The sequence below is a fragment of the Salvelinus sp. IW2-2015 genome, linkage group LG11 (assembly GCF_002910315.2).
Source record: "Salvelinus sp. IW2-2015 linkage group LG11, ASM291031v2, whole genome shotgun sequence".
Lineage (NCBI taxonomy): Eukaryota > Metazoa > Chordata > Actinopteri > Salmoniformes > Salmonidae > Salvelinus > Salvelinus sp. IW2-2015.
The window spans coordinates 14419248-14440075 of NC_036851.1; the positions used below are offsets into that span (position 1 = coordinate 14419248).

Sequence of the window (20828 nt, forward strand, 5' to 3'; positions counted from 1 at the left end):
ATGTCAACATAGTCTAGTCAGGATGCCAGTTCGTCTGCCTCTTTTGCGCTGTCACTTCCTCTTTCGAGTCCTGGGGATTAGGGCCTGTTCCGGTGTAATCAGAACATCCAGAGCAGCCAAATCATTGACGTAGAAATTGTCATCCAAATCAAGATTAATGATCGCTGTTCTGATCTCCAGAAGTTTTCGGTCATAGGAAACGATGGCGGAGTCATCATGTACAAAAAGTCAAGATCAGTGTAAAGGAAACACAAAATAGGTCAGGAGCCTGTAAAACGTCTGCTATTCTCTGCAGCGCCATCTTAATTATGCCTCCCTGCTCCTGTCCTCCATTAAGCCTTTGGACCCGGGGTCTGTCCCTCAGCATACGAGCCCTCTCCTCTGGCTGAGCCGGGCCGTGCTGTTGCCAGGCGACCAGAGAGACGGGCTCTAGATTAGAAAGGCCTGTGGAGTGTGGACACACCTGCTCCCACAGCCAGAGAGTGGCCCTCTGGGTAACATTATCATCATGACTGGATGAGGCTAGTCTTAGCCAGGAAATACAGCTATTTTCAAGGGACTGAATGATGATCACTATAGTTGTGGCATCCCATCTGTGGTTTAGTTGTCCATCAAAATTAATCTCATTACATTATATAATAAGCAAATGATGCAGTGAATCAATGAAGAGGAAAGAGACAGACGGATCTATTCAATCTGCCCATTTGACAATCCTCTTGATGTAATTCAATTCTAAAGTATTTGGTCTGTAATGTCTTTTTCGTTATGTGTGGGACCCCAGTAAGACTAGCTGCCATTGGCGTCAGCTAATTGGGATCCAAATAAATCAAAAATCTATTGAGTGGTGGAATAGTAGTTTTACTCTCATTTAGAGTGACAAAGCTCTCCTGTATGTCCTTCCTCATTGTTCAGGCTCTTGATGGCTCTCTCCCTGTACCTTTCTCTCTGTCCCGCTCTCCCTATCTCGCTCTCCCTGTCTCGCTCTCCCTGTCTCGCTCTCCCTGGCCCTCTCTCCCTGGCCCTCTCTCCCTGGCCCTCTCTCCCTGCCCCGCTCTCCCTGGCCCTCTCTCCCTGGCCATCTCTCCCTGGCCATCTCTCCCTGTCCCGCTCTCACTGTCTCGCTCTCCCTGCCCTTCTCTCACTGTCCCTCTCTCCCTGTCCCTCTTTCCCTGTCCCGCTCTCCCTGTCCCTCTCTTTCTGCCTCTCTCTCTGTCCCTCCCCAGTGGTGAGTTCAGGGGCGGCCGCGGCCCAAGGGGAGCTGACCCTGCATGAGGTCCAGTGCCGCCTGGATAAAGAGGGAGCATCCGACCTGGTAATTGACCTCATCATGAACGCCACCAGTGATCGTATCTTCCAGGAGAGCATCCTATTAGCCATCGCCCTGCTGGAGGGCGGTAACACGGTCATCCAGGTGAGAATGAACCCGTGCCAGGTGCATAATGTAATATGAATAGAACATGCTAGAGAGGCGGTAGAAGGAAAGAGACTGGGCCCAGAGGAGGAGAGCAGGAAGTGGAGGCAGAGCTTGAACTAATGATCTGTCTGATGGTAGAGGTCCAGGCTCTGAGTAGCTCCCCAATGTGTCACCACAGAGTTTCTAAACCCAGAGGCGCAACAACCCGAGACTTCCGGGAACGCTTGTGAAACAGACCATACAGACCAGGTTGGGGTCTGGGGTTTGAGAAGTCAATGAGAAAAGTGAACGATTCTTCTTTAGTTGTTCATTTTCTCTAAACCTAAAGGTACAATCTAGATTCGAGCCAATGTTTTAAGTAGTTGAACATGTTATTATTCCAACCTAGTGAAAGTTTTCATTTTCATCAAAAATAACTTTATATTGAAGGAGTGCCTTTGAATTGACGGCCTGCATATGCTCAGTTCGGCGCGAGATGACCGTTAGACCCGATAACGTGTTTCTACGCAGGAGCTCAGCTAGCCAACTTCGCATTGGCATCACCTACAAGTGTGATCGGGATTTGTATTGGAGAAGTAGTTTTAGCCTATCTTCATGCTGTACTGTCTTTGGTGTCACCACCTCCTCTCCTCTCAGCCAGTCAGCCAGGGGTTGCTATAGCAACACAGTCCTTCACTTCTCTAACCTCACAGCAAGATTGAGAGAGGAACAGGGGATGGTGGAGGGAGGGTGTGCTGCTGATTGTAGGCCAATTGCATTTCCCTGCTTATCGCCCACGTTTGTGTGTGCGTGGGCTTGTATTTGCATAGTAGTTCTACCTGATGAACCCTGGCTTGGCTTCACACAGCTCAGGCAGTGTACTCAAAGGCACTCACATGACTCTCAGGTTACATAACCACAGCATGTCCCTGGCTTATTAATACAGAGAGCCTCAAAACATTCAGACTTGGCTTTTAACTGGGTAGCACTGTACTGTCAAAACAAGGGAAGAGGAACAGCCATGGGAGCCCCAATGTTCCAGACAGAGCAGACACCTGTAGAACAGCCATTCCCTAGGTAGTATTCCACCATCCCACTGGCTAGACTCACACAGATCCACATACAAACATGCAAACCCAGGCAGGTGTTTTCATGTAGATCTATGGAGTGATAACGCCAGTGAGTTACTTGGCTTTTTATTTATTTTATTTTATTTTTATTTAACCTTTATTTAACTAGGCACGTCAGTTAAGTACAAATTCTTATTTACAATGACGGCCTACCAAAAGGCCTCCTGCAGGGACGGGGGTTGGGATTGAAAATACAAATAAATTAAATAAAAATATAGGACAAAACACACATCACAACAAGAGAGACAACACAACACTACATAAAGAAAGACCTAAGATGACAACATAGCACGGCAGCAACACATGACAACACAGCATGGCAGCAACACAACATGACAACACAGCATGGTAGCCACACAACATGACAACAACATGGTAGAAACACAACACCGTAGCAGCACATGATAGCAGCACAACATGGTAGCAGCACAAAACAGGGTACAAACATTGTTGGGCACAGGCAACAGCACAAAGGGCAAGAAGGTAGAGACAACAATACATCATGCAAAGCAGCCACAACTGTCAGTAGGGGTGCCCATGATTGAGTCTTTGAATGAAGAGATTGAAATAAAACTGTCCAGTTTGAGTGTTTGTTGCAGCTCGTTCCAGTCGCTAACTGCAGTGAACTGAAAAGACGAGCAACCCAGGGATGTGTGGGCTTTGGGGACCTTTAACAGAATGTGACTGGCTGAAAGGTTGTTGTATGTGGAGGATGAGAGCTGCAGTAGATATCTCCGATAGGGGAGAGTGAGGCCTAAGACGGCTTTCTCTTGTGCTAAGAGCAGCCAGCAGTGTGTGCCATGGGCGTGTCTTCCTTTTGGCTTTGTGGCAATGCTTTCTTTTGAAGTTTGGGTTAGTGTTTGCAAAGTCATCTATGTCGTGTGTGTTTGGTGGTTGCCAACCCCATGCGAGAGTGTTAATTCTGAAGAGTTTCTCACTGCAGTGTGGGCGAGTGTGAGAGTTGAGCAGGGGAATTACTGCAATTACTCAGTGTGATACTTCTGTCGTAAGGGAATCAATCGCTGATCCTCCTGCCTGCCTTTTTTTTATAGGTAAAGCGTATTCGTTTATAGAACAATTTTGTCACAATGATCTTATTTCCTCCCACTCTTAAACACCATTATGATTTCCTGCAGTCCCACTGGGGCCTTGGAAAAGCCCTCCCTTTAGGAAAGCATTGCAGGTAGCTGCCAGGGAAAGCGATTCTTCCTGCTTTGTAGCCAAGGAGCCTGCTCACCTTCAAACAGGGCTTCTTGTTTCATAATGCCAGTTTGTTTTTTTCCTTCTTGTTTTGCAGGGGACAAGTGAGCTTTGTTGCGGGGTCACATATGGTGCTGAGTCAATCTAAAACATATCAGCAGACGCATCACATTTCTTCCTGTTGCATAATGCTGGGCCCGCTGCCCCTCTTCTAGGACAGAAGGGCTCTTGTTGTCCAAATGAAAAGCAGGACAAAAACATGCCACAGATTTATCCATGCAGTTTGTTTGTTTGTTTTTGTGATAATCTGGGGCCGTCGCCAGGCCAACGGGATTTGCTTTGGGAAAGAGGGAGGGAAGGGAGGAGGGAGGGGTCGTATGAAGGGCCAAAGTGAAGGCAGCGTTGGGAGCAGAGCTGCAGCACTGAGCTGTGTGTGCCAGCCAGGCTGGGGGAAAGGGGAAATGGGCCAGGTCCTCTGCAGCCCTCTCCTCTGCATGCTCCCACCACTGGGAACATTAACTCTCTTAACATGCCCACTGATTATATTCTCACCATACTAATGAAAGACTTTCCAATGAAGGCTCCTGCTTACTCTGATTTCTGACAAGATGGCTGTCACTGACACGGCTTGTGTAATTGGGATTCCAGGCCCAGCTGTAATTATGGCTTTCATTGTTTGTAATCCATTTGACTCCCCTTTTAGAAATGTTGTGGGTAGTCAGTCACACCATTTTGTGAACAAAAGTGTTCTGTGAGATGGTGTTTTAACTCCTTGATGCCTTTCTCTGGCTTTCTCCTGGGATATCAAATCAAACATGGAAGAAGCGTCAAAAGAAAATCAGGTTCCTGTTTTTGCAGCTCCCTAGAAATAAGAGGACCCCACTTTTTTGTTACCCAGGCTGAGGCTGTAACATGGAGCCGACCAACGGTCCGGAGTAATAAAACAAAGGCTGTATGTTGGCTCTTGTTGTCATCTGTATGTGTCACGGCTGCTCCCGCTCTTCCTCCCACTCCCCCAGCCGGCTTGCCCGGCGCCCATATCTCGCCCGGCTCGCCCAGGTGGGATGCCGGGTGGCGCCCCTAGGGGGGGGGGGGGGGGGTACTGTCACGCCTGCTCCTGCTCTTCCTCCTTATCGCGCTCGAGGGCGCCAGACTCCCCAACATTACGCACTCAAGCCACCTTCAGTACGCACACCTGCCTTTCCCCGCCACGCACATCAGCGCTCATTGGACTCACGTGGACTCAATTACTTATGTAATTTCCTTCCCTATATCTGTCTGTTTCCTAGCTCTGTTCCCTGCTTCGTGATTGTTTGTCATATGTCCTTGTTTACACGTGTGCTGACGCTGTTCCTGTCGTTTTCTATGTCTGTTCCTGAATAAATGTTTGACTCCCAGTACCTGCTTCTCATCTCCGGTGTCAGGTCCTTGCAGTATGGACATGCCCATCATTTATGGCTACTCCAGTCCAGAGACTTATAGTCCCATGTAAGGCTCTGCTCCAGGTCTCTCTTGAAAAAATTGATTTGTATCTCAGAGACTCACCTGGTTAAATAAAGGTAAAAAAAATAATAATTTGAAATCCAAATAGGTCAGACAGTAGTGCCAATTAGATTGCAAAGCTGCTTGCTCTGTCTGGAAGGCTTTCTGGCCCATACTGTTGCCCACACTATTGGCTACTACAACACTGGCAGTAGGCAGAACAGCCTGCAGGCTATGGTGAGGTCATTGTAATGTTTCAAGGGATAAACTGCATTCCTCCTCTGTAAAACCTGAAATTAGGTAATTGTTCAGTATTTGACTCTTTAATTTAGCCTGAATTGTTTGTCCTTTGCATGATGGAACATTGCCTTGAACAAGCTTCCTGGTTCCCTATCAGTTATTATCAGTGCTCAAACGCCAAACCGCTTTATGTTCTATTCTCATCTTTGTCTTGTGAGAGTGATATAAAACACATAACTTCTTAGAAAACCCATCCCTTCAAGCCCGGAACTTCTAGAGAAATGTATTAATAGAAATGTCAGAGAGAGACGGGAGGCTGGAAACTGACATCTCATTTTGAGTCATTCTGTCAGAGCCACATACTGTAACTGCTCTGCTTACAGGCTACGATGACTGAGGAGTGAAGGGTCATTTTGTTTACTATACATGGGCATGCTACCAGATGGTTTAACTAATTACCTAATGGATGTGTGATATCATTTCTGGACTGTATTCTGAGGATATGTTTGGTTGCCTGTAATTAGAAGAACAATTACACAGTATAATGATTGAACTCTGCTTTCTGACTGGCCTATCATTTCACAGGGTTGCGCACCTGTCTACTGAGCCTATCTCTGACAGAGGACGCAACACTGTTAAACATTTACTTAGTATTCAGACCCCTTGACTTTTTCCACATTTTGTTACGTTACAGCCTTATTCTAGAATGGTTTACATTGTCCCCCCCCCACACCACCACCATTTCAATTAACTTCTTATGGCTGCAGGGGCAGTATTGAGTAGCTTGGATGAAAGGTGCCCAGAGTAAACGGCCTGCTCCTCAGTCATAGTTGCTAATATTGGCATATTATTAATAGTATTGGATAGAAAACACTCTGAAGTTTCTAAAACTGTTTGGATTATGTCTGTGAGTATAACAGAACTCATACGGCAGGCAAAAACCTGAGAAGTTCCACTTCCTGTTTGGCTTTTTTCTGTGGCGGCAGATTTTCAACCAAGCTCTCATTGAAATTACAGCGAGATATTGATGAGTTTTCACTTCCTACGGCTTCCACTAGATGTCAACAGTCAATAGAACTTTGTCTGATGACTCTAATGTGAAGGGGGGCCGAAGGAGACAGGTATTAGTCACCACTGCCACGAGCTGACCATGCTTTGACCACGCGCATTCACGTGATAGGCAGCTCCGTTCCATCGCTCAACTGAAGTCAATCTAATTCTCCGGTTGGAACGTTATTCAAGATGTATGTTAACATTCTAAAGATTGATTCAGTCCATCGTTTGACATGTTTCTACTGACTGTTATGGAACTTTTGGACATTTCGTCACGTTATAGTGGACGCGCTTTGTGACTATGGAATTGTTTACCATACGCGCTAACCAAAGTAGCTAATTGGACATAAATAACGGACATTATCGAACAACTCAAGCATTTATTGTGGACCTGGGATTCCTAGGACTGCATTCTGATGAAGTTCATCAAAGGTAAGGAAACATTTATCATGTATTTTCTGGTTTCTGTTGACTCCAACACGGCAGCTAATTTGGCTATTGTTCTGAGCTCCGTCTCAGATTATTGAATGATTTTCTTTTTCCGTAAAGTTTTTTTGAAATCTGACACAGCGGTTGTATTAAGGAGAGGTATGTCTATAATTCCATGTGTATAACTTGTATTATCATCTATATTTATGATGAGTATTTCTGTTGAAACGATGTGGCTATGCAAAGTCACTTGATGTTTTTGCAACTAGTGAATCTAACGTGTCAATGTAAACTCAGATTTTTTTATATAAATATGAACTTAATCAAACAAAACATGCATGTATTGTGTAACATGAAGTCCTATGAGTGTCATCTGATGAAAATAATCAAAGGTTAGTGATTCATTTTATCTCTATTTCCACTTTTGTGACTGCTATATTTCGCTGGAAAAATGGCTGTGCTTATTGTGGTTTGGTGGTGACCTAACATAATCGTTTGTAGTGCTTTCGCTGAAAAGCATATTTGAAATCGGACACTTTGGTGGGATTAACAACACGATTACCTTTAAAATGATATAAGACACATGTATGTTTGAGGAATTTTAATTATTAATTATGAGATTTCTGTTGTTTGAATTTGGAGCCCTGCACTTTCACTGGCTGTTGTCATATCGATCCCGTTAGCGGGATGCAGCCGTAAGAAGTTAACAGGTGTGCCTTTTTTGAGCCAATCAGTTGTGTTGTGACAAGGTATACAGAAGATAGCCCTATTTGATTAAAGACCAGATGACCTGGCCTCCACAATCACCCGACCTCAACCCAATTGAGATGGTTTGGGATGAGTTGGACCGCAGAGTGAAGGAAAAGCAAGTTTTCATCAAGGATCTCTCTGTACTTTGCTCCGTTCATCTTTGCCTCGATCCTGACTAGTCTCCCAGTCCCTGCCGCTGAAAAACATCCCGCCAGCATGAGCCTGCCACCACCATGCTTCCTCGTAGGTATGGTGCCAGGTTTCCTCCAGATATGACGCTTGGCATTCAGGCTAAAGAGTTCAATCTTGGTTTCATCAGACCAGAGAATCTTGTTTCTCATGGTCTGAGAATCCTTTAGGTGCCTTTTGGCAAACTCCAAGCGGGCTGTCATGTGCCTTTTACTGAAGAGTGGCTTCCGTCTGGCCAATCTACTATAAAGGCCTGATTGGTGGAGTGCTGCGGAGACGGTTGTCCTTCTGGAAGGTTCTCCCACCTCCACAGAGGAACTCTGTTAGGCAAGAACATCAGCACAAGAACTGTTTGTTGGCAGCTTCATGAAATCGGTTTCCATGGCCGAGCAGCAGAACACAAGCCTAAGATCAGCATGTGCAATGCCAAGTGTCGGCTGGAGTGGTGGAAAGCTCGTCATCATTGGACTCTGGAGCAGTGGAAACGCGTTCTCTGGAGTGATGAATAACGCTTAACCATCTGGCAGTCCGATGGACGAATCTGGGTTTGGCGTATGCCAGGAGAACGCTACCTGCCCCAATGCATAGTGCCAACTGTAAAGTTTGTTGGAGGAATAATGTTCTAGGGCTGTTTTTCATGGTTATGGCTAGGCCTCTTAGTTCCAGTGAAGGGGAATGTTAACTCTACAGCATACAATGACATTCTAGATTATTCTGTGCTTTCAACTTTGTGGCAACAGTTTGGGGAAGGCCCTTTCCTGTTTCAACATGACAATGCCCCCGTGCACAAAGCGAGGTCCATACAGAAATGGTTTGCCGAGATCGGTGTGGAAGTACTTGTCTAGCCCTCCAAGAGCCCTGACCGCCACCCCATCAAACACCTTTGGGATGAATTGGAATGCCGACTGCGAGCCAGGCGTAATCGCCCAACATCAGTGCCCGACCTCACTAATGCTCTTGTGTCTGAAAGGAACAAGTCCCTGCCGCAATCTTCCAATATCTAGTGGAAAGCCTTCCCAAAAGAGTGGAGACTGTTATAGCAGTAAAGGGGGTACCAACTCCTTAATACTGCCCATGATTTGTAATGAGATGTTCAACAAGCAGGTGTCCACATACTTTTGGTTATGTAGTGTATGTAGTGTATGTAGTGTATGTAGTGTATGTAGTGTATGTAGTGTATGTAGTGTATGTAGTGTATGTAGTGTATGTAGTGTATGTAGTGTATGTAGTGTATGTGTGTATGTATGTGTGTGTGTGTGTGTGTGTGTGTGTGTGTGTGTGTGTGTGTGTGCGCAGTACCAGTCAAAGGTTTAGACACACCTACACATTCAAGGTACCAAAGAAGACTCAAGGCTATAACCACTGCCAAAGGAGCTTCCACAAAGTACTGAGTAAAGGGTGTGAATGCTTATGTAAATGTATAATTTTAGTTTTAATTGTAAATACATTTGCTAAAATTTTAAAAAGAGAAAAAAATAGTTTTTGGTTATGTCATTATGTGGTATTGTGTGTAGATTGAGGGGGGGGAAACAATTTAATCAATTTTAGAAATAGGCTGTAACGTAACAAAATGAGAAAAAATTCAAGGCTTCTGAATACTTTCGAAAGCACTATGTATGTGTATATTCCTATGCGGTGGGATTCTTGGTAAGTTGATGATCCTTGTGTTTCTGTCTTCATTTGCCAGAGTGGTGCGGTTGTCCTCGTAATCTGATGTTGCTTGGTGTGTTCTATTTGTGGCGTGGAGTTCCCAGTTTTTTTGTGTTTTATGTTGCTTATTTTTTTAGGTTTGTTTTCATTGTGTCTTTGTATATTTTATTTTGCCCTCCTTGCGTCCTCTTCCCCTCTGCCAAGTGTCCGTAGAGTATTTGTTTTGGTGGAACGACTGTGAGAAGGTTTTAAAGACATTCTACTCAAATGCATGAAAATGTCATTATGTTGACATCATACAAATATACACTGAGTGTACATAACATTATGAACACCTTCCTAATATTGAGTTGCACCTTATTTTGCCCTCAGAACATACAAAAATTGTTGGGGACTCTACAAGGTGTCAAAAGCGTTCCATAGGGATGCTGGTCCATGTTGACTCTAATTCTTCCCACAGTTGTGCCAAGTTGGTTGGATGTCTTTTGGGTGGTGGACCATTTTTTATTATCACGGGATACTGTTGAGTGTGAAAAACCCAGCAGCGTTGCAGTTCTTGACACACTCAAACTGGTGTGCCTGGCACCTACTACCATACACCGTTCAAAGGTATTTTGTCTGGCACATTCACCCTCTGAATGGCACAAATACCCAATCCATGTCTCAATTGTCTCAAGGCTTAATAATCCTTCTTTAACCTGTCTTCTCCCTTTCATCTACACTGATTTTAAGTGGATTTAATAAGTGACATCAATAAGGGATTATACCTTTCACCTGGATTCACCTGGTCAGTCTATGTCATGGAAAGAGCAATGTTTTGTACACTCAGTGTACGTTGTGTCTTGTCACTCTGATCTTAAAGGGATAGTGCAATATTTTGGCAACTTTTCTACTTAACCAAAGTCAGATGAACTCATCGATACCATTTGCATGTCTCTGCATGCAGTTAGAAGGATGTTGAAGGTAGTTTCGTGAGCCATTGCTAACTAGCGTAATTATACAGGAACAGCTATTATGCTTGCTGTTCCCATAGACTTCCAGTCTTTGCGGTAACACTAGTTAGCAACTTCCTTTAACTGCATGCAGAAACAAAATTGTTATCCATGAGTTAATCTGACTCTGGGTAAGTAGAAAAATGTCTTAATTGCCAAAATCTTTTTTTTTTATCGTATGTATAAAAATGTATAAGGAAATGTATAAGGAAATGTATAAGGAAATGTATAAGGAAATGTATAAAAATGTGTTTTAAATAAATCATATTTTTTGGGAGTGGCACCAACTATATAACAGTGGCTGCCCGTCATTGCTAAATGGAATATAGGGGAAACACTGTGTGTGTCTTATGTAACAGATGAAGAGGCCCACTATGGCAGCTTTTCCACCTGGCCATCTCCCTGTGTGAACCCTGGCCTGCCCTGTCATGGAGGAGAACAGGTGTCAATGCTGTTACTCAATAGGCATGCCGCAGCACGGTGACGTCCACCGACGCCTGCAGCGCAACTTCATTTATTGTCACCGGCTCTGACTCACTCTCTTTTCATCAACCTCCTTGAGAGCCAATAAACCCAGTTTTTTTTGCTGCCCTTCATTTTTATTTTACCTTGAGCTAAAACACTCTTCAGCAGTCAGGGTATTTTCCTCACCTAAAAAACTGTAGCTAACAAATATTATTAGGATTTCCCTTCCTGAGACTTTTCACAGTGTACTCACGCACTGTTCTCTTATTAGTAATCAATGATCTCGCTTATCACTACCATACAGTGTTCCAAGCACTCCTTATCTCCCCCCTACAGTTCCACCATGCTGATGGCAGTGGCTGACAGGGGTTGTGATTGGATACTGGTTGGTTGGTTGATTTGTTTGTTTTTCTATCCTCTTATATATGACCGGGCCTCTGTAGAACTCAGAATGAAGTGAAGTGCCACAGCTTGCTCCCTCCCAGCATGCTCCTCTCCCAGAGCGGATCGCCGTGGTTACCAGCTGGGTGGGTACGGTACGTTGCCCTGCAATGATTACAGCCTCAGCCATGTTGCTCACTGAAGCTTCAGGAGAGGAGGCAAGGGAGCGAGGGAGCGAGGGAGCCAGCGATATAAATAGAGCTTACATAACTGCCCCTTGTTGATGCCAAGAGCCAGGACAGCAGTGAAGAGGAGGAAAATAGAAAAGAGAAAGCTAGGAATGCATAATGACCTTGTTTTATGTGGAGAGAGACCTGGGGGCGGGGCTCAGCCTACTGTACGTGACGGTGAGCGCCAGGGTCGACAGGGGCCTCGAGGGGGCTTTTGATACAGAGGGCTTAGTGCACCCAGTGGGCCTTGCAGTCAGGGTCTAAGCTCCTGCAGAGGACAAGCTGGTGGTTTCCTGGAAGAATGAATCACCAGGTTGATGGTGCATGCCCAGGGATAAATAAGCTTACCACCACAGCCATGCTGGTTATTAGACTCTAGAGGGCTATAGTGCAGATGCGACAGGTGTGTGTGCGTGTGTGTGGCGCTGCTGCACACTGCTTGAGATGGTAAAGGATTGGTTATTGTTCTACTCTTTCCCCATTCCCTGCTGCAGGAAAGGTCACTGCCCTCGTGCCATGGGCATGTTTTGTACACATGAACTGTATCCTTGTTTGAAATCTGTCACGCATATGGTTAAAGGCGGGCTGTCCTGTGGTTGGGTGAGGGAGGGGATTAAATGTCACTTGGCAATATCCAAGTACTATTGAGTATCACCTGCTAATGGCACCTTAATGCCTAGGCCAGGGGTCATCAACTGGTGGCCGGCGGGTGGTTTTATTTGGCCCACAAAGTTTTCAGAGCCCCCAAAAATATATACATTAAAAAAAATATATATATATATGTGTTTGACATAAAATACTGTAAAAAAACACCAGGAAATCAGCTCCAAGTGATTTTAGTTTAAGAAGTCTCTTCCCAAGTATTCCCACACATGATAGAGAGACACGACATGGTTGTATACAAATGTAAGCAAGGTTTGAAATTATTGTTTTAGTCAAACACTATATTTGTTTGGGCTTCTTGCGGTTAATTTGCGGTCTACAATTGATTTGTAATTATGTTCTGGTCCCCTGACCATCCACTCAAGAAAAAACTAAATAATAATAATAATCTAGCCCAGTGGTTCTCAGCTGGTTTTGCTCGGGGACCCAAATTTGACAATTGAGTGACGACTCAATATTATAGACTGTTGATGATTTCATTGTATTATGTTTTATTGCAGCTGCCTTGGGCAAGTTTCACTTACAAAATAGACTCTGTCTCAATTATGGTATTAAAGAAAGTCATTACACAGCCATATTAACTGAGAACACATTTATTATCAATTCAAGAGAATAAGCCATTTAATTAGGCGACCAGTTCAGGAGTGGGGTGTAATACATTATCAGACTCAGAACATGCTATCAAAACCAGTCCAATAATGTCAAATCAAATCAAATCAAATCAAATTTTATTAGTCACATACACATGGTTAGCAGATGTTAATGCGAGTGTAGCGAAATGCTTGTGCTTCTAGTTCCGACAATGCAGTAATAACCAACAAGTAATCTAACCTAACAATTCCACAACTACTACCTTACACACACACACAAGTGTAAAGGGATAAAGAATATGTACATAAAGATATATGAATGAGTGGTGGTACAGAACGGCATGGCAGATGCAAGTAGATGGTATAGAGTACGGTATATACATATGAGATGAGTACTGTAGGGTATGTAAACATAAAGTGGCATAGTTTAAAGTGGCTAGTGGTACATGTATTACATAAAGATGGCAAGATGCAGTAGATGATATAGAGTACAGTATATACATATGAGATGGGTAATGTAGGGTATGTAAACATTATATTAAGTGGCATTGTTAAAGTGGCTAGTGGTACATTTTACATAATTTCCATCAATTCCCATTTTTAAAGTGGCTGGAGTTGAGTCAGTATGTTGGCAGCGGCCGCTAAATGTTAGTGGTGGCTGTTTAACAGTCTGATGGCCTTGAGATAGAAGCTGTTTTTCAGTCTCTCGGTCCCTGCCTTGATGCACCTGTACTGACCTCGCCTTCTGGATGATAGCGGGGTGAACAGGCAGTGGCTTGGGTGGTTGTTGTCCTTGATGATCTTTAGGCCTTCCTGTGACATCGGGTGGTGTAGGTGTCCTGGAGGGCAGGTAGTTTGCCCCTGGTGATGCGTTCTGCAGACCTCACTACCCTCTGGAGAGCCTTACGGTTGTGGGCGGAGCAGTTGCCGTACCAGGCGTGATACAGCCCGACAGGATGCTCTCGATTGTGCATCTGTAGAAGTTTGTGAGTGCTTTTGGTGACAAGCCGAATTTCTTCAGCCTCCTGAGGTTGAAGAGGCGCTGCTGCGCCTTCTTCACAACGCTGTCTGTGTGGGTGGACCAATTCAGTTTGTCCGTGATGTGTACACCGAGGAACTTAAAACTTTCCACCTTCTCCACACTGACCCGTCGATGTGGATAGGGGGGTGCTCCCTCTGCTGTTTCCTGAAGTCCACAATCATCTCCTTTGTTTTGTTGACGTTGAGTGTGAGGTTATTTTCCTGACACACACTCCGAGGGCCCTCACCTCCTCCCTGTAGGCCGTCTCGTCGTTGTTGGTAATCAAGCCTACCACTGTAGTGTCATCCGCAAACTTGATGATTGAGTTGGAGGCGTGCATGGCCACGCAGTCGTGGGTGAACAGGGAGTACAGGAGAGGGCTCAGAACGCACCCTTGTGGGCCCCAGTGTGAGGATCAGCGGGGTGGAGTGTTGTTACCTACCCTCACCACCTGGGGCGGCCCGTCAGGAAGTCCAGGACCCAGTTGCACAGGGCGGGGTCGAGACCCAGGGGTCTCGAGACTTGATGACGAGTTTGGAGGGTACTATGGTGTTTAAATGCTGAGCTGTAATCGATGAACAGCATTCTCACATGGGTTTCCTCTTGTCCAGATGGGTTAGGCAGTGTGCAGTGTGGTTGCGATTGCGTCGTCTGTGGACCTATTGGGTCGGTAAGCAAATTGGAGTGGGTCTAGGGTGTCCGTAGGGTGGAGGTGATATGGTCCTTGACTAGTCTCTCAAAGCACTTCATGATGACGGAAGTGAGTGCTACGCGGGCGGTAGTCGTTTAGCTCAGTTACCTTAGCTTTCTTGGGAACAGGAACAATGGTGGCCCTCTTGAAGCATGTGGGAACAGCAGACTGGGGATAAGGATTGATTGAATATGTCCGTAAACACACCAGCCAGCTGGTCTGCGCATGCTCTGAGGACGCGGCTGGGAATTGCCGTCTGGGCCTGCAGCCTTGCGAGGGTTAACACGTTTAAATGTTTTACTCACCTCGGCTGCAGTGAAGGAGAGCCCGCAGGTTTTTGGTAGGGGCCGTGTCAGTGGCACTGTAATTGTCCTCAAAGCGGGCAAAAAAGTTGTTTAGCCTGTCTGGGAGCAAGACATCCTGGTCCGCGACGGGGCTGGTTTTCTTTTTGTAATCCGTGATTGACTGTAGACCCTGCCACATACCTCTTGTGTCTGAGCTGTTGAATTGCGACTCGATTTTGTCTCTGTACTGGGACTTGCCTGTTTGATTGCTTGCGGAGAGATAGCTACACTGTTTGTATTCGGTCATGCTTCCGGTCACCTTGCCTGGTTAAAAGCAGTGGTTCGCGCTTTCAGTTTCACGCGAATGCTGCCGTCAATCCACGGTTTCTGGTTTGGGAATGTTTTAATCGTTGCTGTGGGTACGACATCGTCAATGCACTTCCTAATGAACTCGCTCACCGAATCAGCATATTCGTCAATATTGTTGTTGGACGCGATGCGGAACATATTCCAATCCGCGTGATCGAAGCAGTCTTGAAGCGTGGATTCAGATTGGTCGGACCAGCGTTGAACAGACCTGAGCGCGGGAGCTTGTTGTTTGAGTTTCTGTTTGTAGGCTGGAATCAACAAAATGGAGTCGTGGTCAGCTTTTCCGAAAGGGGGGCGGGGGAGGGCCTTATGCGTCGCGGAAATTAGTATTACAATGATCTAGGGTTTTTCCAGCCCTGGTAGCACAATCGATATGCTGATAGAATTTAGGGAGTTTTGTTTTTAGATTAGCCTTGTTAAAATCCCCAGCTACGATGAATGCAGCCTCAGGGTGTGTGGTTTCCGTTTACAAAGAGTCAGATAAAGTTCGTTCAGGGCCATCGATGTGTCTGCTTGGGGGGGAATATATACGGCTGTGATTATGATTGAAGAGAATTCCCTTGGTAGATAATGCGGTCGACATTTGATTGTGAGGAGTTCTAGATCAGGTGAACAGAATGACTTGAGTTCCTGTGTGTTGTTATGATGATCACACCACTTCTCGTTAATCATATAGCAACCCCCCCGCCCCTCTTCTTACCGGAAAGATGTTTGTTTCTGTCGGCGCGATGCATGAAGAAACCAGCTGGCTGCACCGACTCCGTTAGCGTCCCTTGAGTTAGCCATGTTTCCGTGAAGCAGAGCACGTTGCAATCCCTGATGTCTCTCTGGAATGCTACCCGTGCTCGGATTTCATCAACCTTATTGTCAAGAGACTGGTCATTGGCGAGTAGTATGCTAGGGAGTGGAGCGCGATGTGCCCGTCTCCGAAGCCTGACCACGAGACCGCCTCGTTTGCCCCTTTTTCGGCGTCGCACAGGGTCGCCGGCTGGGATCAGATCCATTGTATTGGGTGGAAGGCAAAACACTGGATCCGTTTCGGGAAAGTCATATTCCTGGTAGGAACGATGATGAGTTGACGTTAATCGTATAATTCAGTAGTTCCTCCCGACTGTATGTAATGAAACCTAAGATTACCTGGGGTACCGATGTAAGAAATAACACATAACAAAACAAAATACTGCATATTTTCCAAGGAACGCGAAGCGAGGCGGCCATCTCTTTTCGGCGCCGGAAGTTTCGGCGCCGGAAGTAATGTTAATGAACAGTAACGCATACCAGTGTTTAAAATTGAAAAAAACACAATTCTTAATCATCAATTATCATGTCAATAGTTTCATAACCTGAAAAGTGTTTTTAAAGGTATACGTTTTTAACCAGTTCAATAAAATGTCATATGAATGTCAGAATAAATGAACAATAATAATTAACATAGGGAACAATAACTCATTAACCTGTTTATTTTGTGTGTGTGTGTGTGTGTGTGTGTGTGGCCTATCAGTGGGAAAGCTGGGGGTGTTTCTTGAGTTTGATAAGTTTCTTGAAGTTTGGTTGACAGGGCAACTCGAAGGTCATGCTGGCTGTCCAGTTTGTTTGTTTCTGCTTTTAGTTTTCAGCACGGCTATAGCAGAGAGGCCACTTACACAGATAGGTAGATCTGAACGGTAGCATGATTCTGATTTCATGACAGACGAGAGCAGGAGACTCTCCCATTATGCTGCTCCAGAACTTTGGCCGTGTCATTTCCGAGAAGCGCGTGCTCAGTCCGCCAGGTAGGAAAGTTGCGTGAACCATTCCTCACAATCGAAATGTTCCCGACAGAGATGACTTGTTTTCCGAAAGAAACGCAGCAATCTCCGCTCTAAGCTCATAAAAGTGACCCAACACTTTACACCTGGAAAGCCAGCGGACCTCTGCATGATAAAGCACATGCTGGTGCTCCCTCCCCATATCCCTACAGAAGGCCTGGAAAACACCTGCTTTTCGTGGAACTCTTTTTGATATAGTTGACACACTTGATCACATCCTGGAGAGTGGCGTGGAGCTCAGGCACCGTGTTCTTCGTTGCCAATGCCTCCCTGTGTAGGAAGCAGTGGTTCCACGTCGCACTCTGTGTTCTCTCCAGGATCCGCTTTACTACCCCGGAGTGCTTTCCCGTCATGGCAGCTGCCCCATCAGTGGTCACACCGACGCACCCATCCCAGGCCAGTCCCACAGAGCCCAGCTCCATATCCATTGTGTTAAAGACAGGCTCTGCAGAGTTGGTGTCTGACATAGACCATTAGAATTGCATGGTTAGCCACGTCTGTGGATTCATCAAGCTGCAGTGCGTAATGGCCATTTGCACTAATGCTCTCTGATGTCTGGCACGTTATGTCCCCAGACATGTCCTGGATTCTCCTCCTCATGGTGTCATTGGATAAGGGGATGGTTTTAAGTCTGTTGGCGGTTGACTCTCCCAAGATTTCACTGCACATATCAATCGCAGCAGGGAGTATGAGATTCTCTGCGCTGGTGTGGGCTTTTTTGCACTTAGCAATGTGCTGGGCCACAAGGTCTGATGCGCGAAATACTTTTTTCATGTACCATGCATACCTTGTTCAATGAATATTGTGAGGCCTCCAGATATTGACATTTCCTTTAAAAAAAGTCAGCTGTTTTATCTTTGTGGCTTGGATGCTTGGTGCCCAGATTACGTTTCATTTTGGAGGATTTCATGCTCTTATTAGCTAACAGCTCTTTGCATAGGACGCACTACGGTCTACTCACTCTGTCTGTCTTCTATATATGGGTGTGTTCATAAATTCATCAGTTATTCTGCGCTCTGGCACACTCAGACGCGAGTGCTCTGAAATCTGAGTAGATCGCCAGAGCGAATTTACGAATGCACCCTACTGTCAAATCCTGACCTTAGAGAGCCATTTTATTTCTCTATTGGGTTAGGTCAGGGTGTAATTTGGGGTGGGCATTCTATGTTGTCTATTTCTTTGTTTTTGGCCGAGTATGGTTCCCAATCAGAGGCAGCTGTCTATCGTTGTCTCTGATTGGGAATCATACTTAGGCAGCCCTTTTTCCCACTTTCTGTTGTGGGATCTTGTCTTTTGTGTTGCAGGTTGTTGCACTCCTAGCTTTACGTTCATTGAGTTGTTTATTGTTTTTTTGGTGGAACATTTAATTTAATAAAGAAAATGTACGCCTACCACGCTGCACCTTGGTTAATTTATGACAGGGAGTTTGAGGACAGCGAGCGTAACACCTACGTAAAACCATATTTGATGAAGTCGTAGTCGTACTTTCTCTTCTTGACAGGGACCGGGTTGTCTGCCTTGTTGTTGACATTGGAAGCAGCAGTAGATGAGGGAGCTGCACGTTTTAAAAACTTGTCCATGATTTTACTATGACAGCTAGCCTAAATGAGTTAAATGACAGCAAACTATCCACATGTCCAATAACTGCAGAACAAATCTGCATTGTTAGCTGTCAATCACGCTAGCTGTCAGAAGATGATCTGTATTATCTGATTGGACGTGTCACATTTAAAACTAAACAATGTTGCAGAATGACATTTTTATTGGATCTGTGTATGTCGAGAAATCTCTCATTTCATTGGATCAGTGTGTGTGGGGGGGGGGGGGGGGGCGGGTGAGATGGTTATTGTATTGGTTAATGAGCGAGTGCAGCATGACAACCCTCTAAGTCCGAATTTCACAACTGGGGGACGCACTGCACGTGTAAAGTCAACAACAATAAGCGGTGCTGCGGTATCCTATCAAAATAAAAGTCTCGGTCCGGCGGTTACCTTTCAAAATAATGTCTTTTTTTCTTGCACACATCCCACGACCCTTTAAAATCCTCCCGCGACCCCCATGTGGGTTGTGACCCCCCCCCCCCCCCCCCCAGTTGAGATTCACTGATCTAGATGATGATGATCCCTGGCCTAGGCTATTCAATTTCCCTATTGGTATTTTTCTCTATCTTCCTTCCGTGTTGTGTTATTGGCGCAGACCATGACATAATGTTATTTTCCCAAGATATGTTGAGAAACCTGTTCAAGATAGTAGTGTTCCAGAGAATTGGAAACTGATAGGCAATACTAGTCAGCAAACTGACAAATTCCTACATATGTGCAGATAGAGCCACAGAGCAACAGCCAAGTTGCCCTGACAGGGTTTTTCCTTAGCCAGCTCTATTCCTGCTGCTGTTGTTGTTTTCTTGGACATTGTCATAAGGCAGTCAGGTGTTGCCATAATTATTGTCATCCAAGCGATCTGAGATGAAATTACTTGTTTATGGTCACAGTCATGAGGGTTTTCCCGTTTTGAACTGGGTAATGTTGTTATAAAGTTGCTTTCTGGCAGTTGTCCCCTCTGTATGGTAATGGGTGGAGGTTTGCCTGCTTACATAACCACTGCTGATTTCTGATCACTATCAATGAATGACAGTGGTTTTGTCAACAAGATTCTCTTAACCACATGCGTTCCTTTTTACACTTTTGTTGTTTATTGGGAAGTTATTTTAAAGGGGTAGAAAATACTTCAGTTAACTTAATCTGATCTTTGTGCTTACTCTCGGGTCATGGTTACTGGTGGAATTCTATGAGTACTGTTTAATGTTAATGCACAGTTTTACTATAACATTTTCTGGTTTTCCTTTAACTTCTGTATACTGTATGTTCCATTATCTCAGACGGAGGGACTTCAATGAGTTGAGTCTCAACCTGGAAAGAATGCTGGTTATGTAAGAGGTTTTCAAACTGCCCCAGAATTCATGCGATAACTCCTGCCCGCCTCTGGTCTCCCCTCCCTCTTCCCTCTCACACCAAGCACACACTTCGTGCCACTCGGGTGCTCAAAAAGTAGGGCAGGATTTTCCACCTCTTCTTTACCTTCATTTTCCCCCTTGTTATCTGATGTAACAGTGTTTGGGCTGAGGCTCGTTTGCAGTGGCTCCCTCCCTTCAACCACTCAGCTGATTGCAAGCCTTATGTAAGGAGGGAAAATGGGACTGGATAATAGCAGCTGGAAAAAGCAAAGTCCCATGCATGGAAGAAAAAGTTGTCAAATTAATGTGCAAAAAAATACATTTGTTTTATAGGTTTTGCAGTGCTAGACTATAAACATAAAGTCCTATACTTTCACTTGAAGAGTTTTGTTTTGGTGAAAAGTACTTGATGCTGAATTTGGTTAAAGCCACCTTTGTTTGAGTTGACAAACTTTCTGTGATTGCTGTGTACCTGGCTGTGTTTGCTGTATGACTTTGTGTACAGTGCAGCCTGCCCTGCACAGTGCCAGTAGAGTTGTGCCCTTTGGGCAGAGAGCAGATGGTGTGAAAACAGGTGAGCACATGGAGGCACTCCAGGTTATTTCCTTGGCAGAGGGCTGAGGGTTATTTAACAGAGCTTCAGCAAGAGAGAGCCTCTGGGTGCATAGCAGACAGACAGACAGACGGAGAGACGTGGTCAAACTGCCAACAAACGGAACAACAAATATACCCGACCTTTGAGCTGTTTACTTTGTATTGCTTATAATGGGAAACAAGTAGATTATATGACAACATTATCATAATACCTCACTATGAATCCCTCTCACTACCACTTCCCATATAAACACAGAATGAACTCAAAAAA

The 20828-nt window shown here is 45.1% G+C and overlaps 1 protein-coding gene across 4 annotated transcripts in view; it reads left to right on the forward strand.

Annotated features, from left to right (window-relative positions):
• Positions 1-20828, forward strand: part of LOC111969857 (inositol 1,4,5-trisphosphate-gated calcium channel ITPR1-like) — a 148620-nt gene that overhangs the window by 81409 nt on the left and 46383 nt on the right. For all 4 annotated transcript variants that reach the window (XM_023996185.1, XM_023996186.2, XM_023996187.1 and 1 more), the window contains one exon: positions 1224-1411. In XM_023996185.1, coding sequence (XP_023851953.1) covers positions 1224-1411 — 188 coding nt within the window. The remainder of the gene's footprint in view (positions 1-1223; positions 1412-20828) is intronic.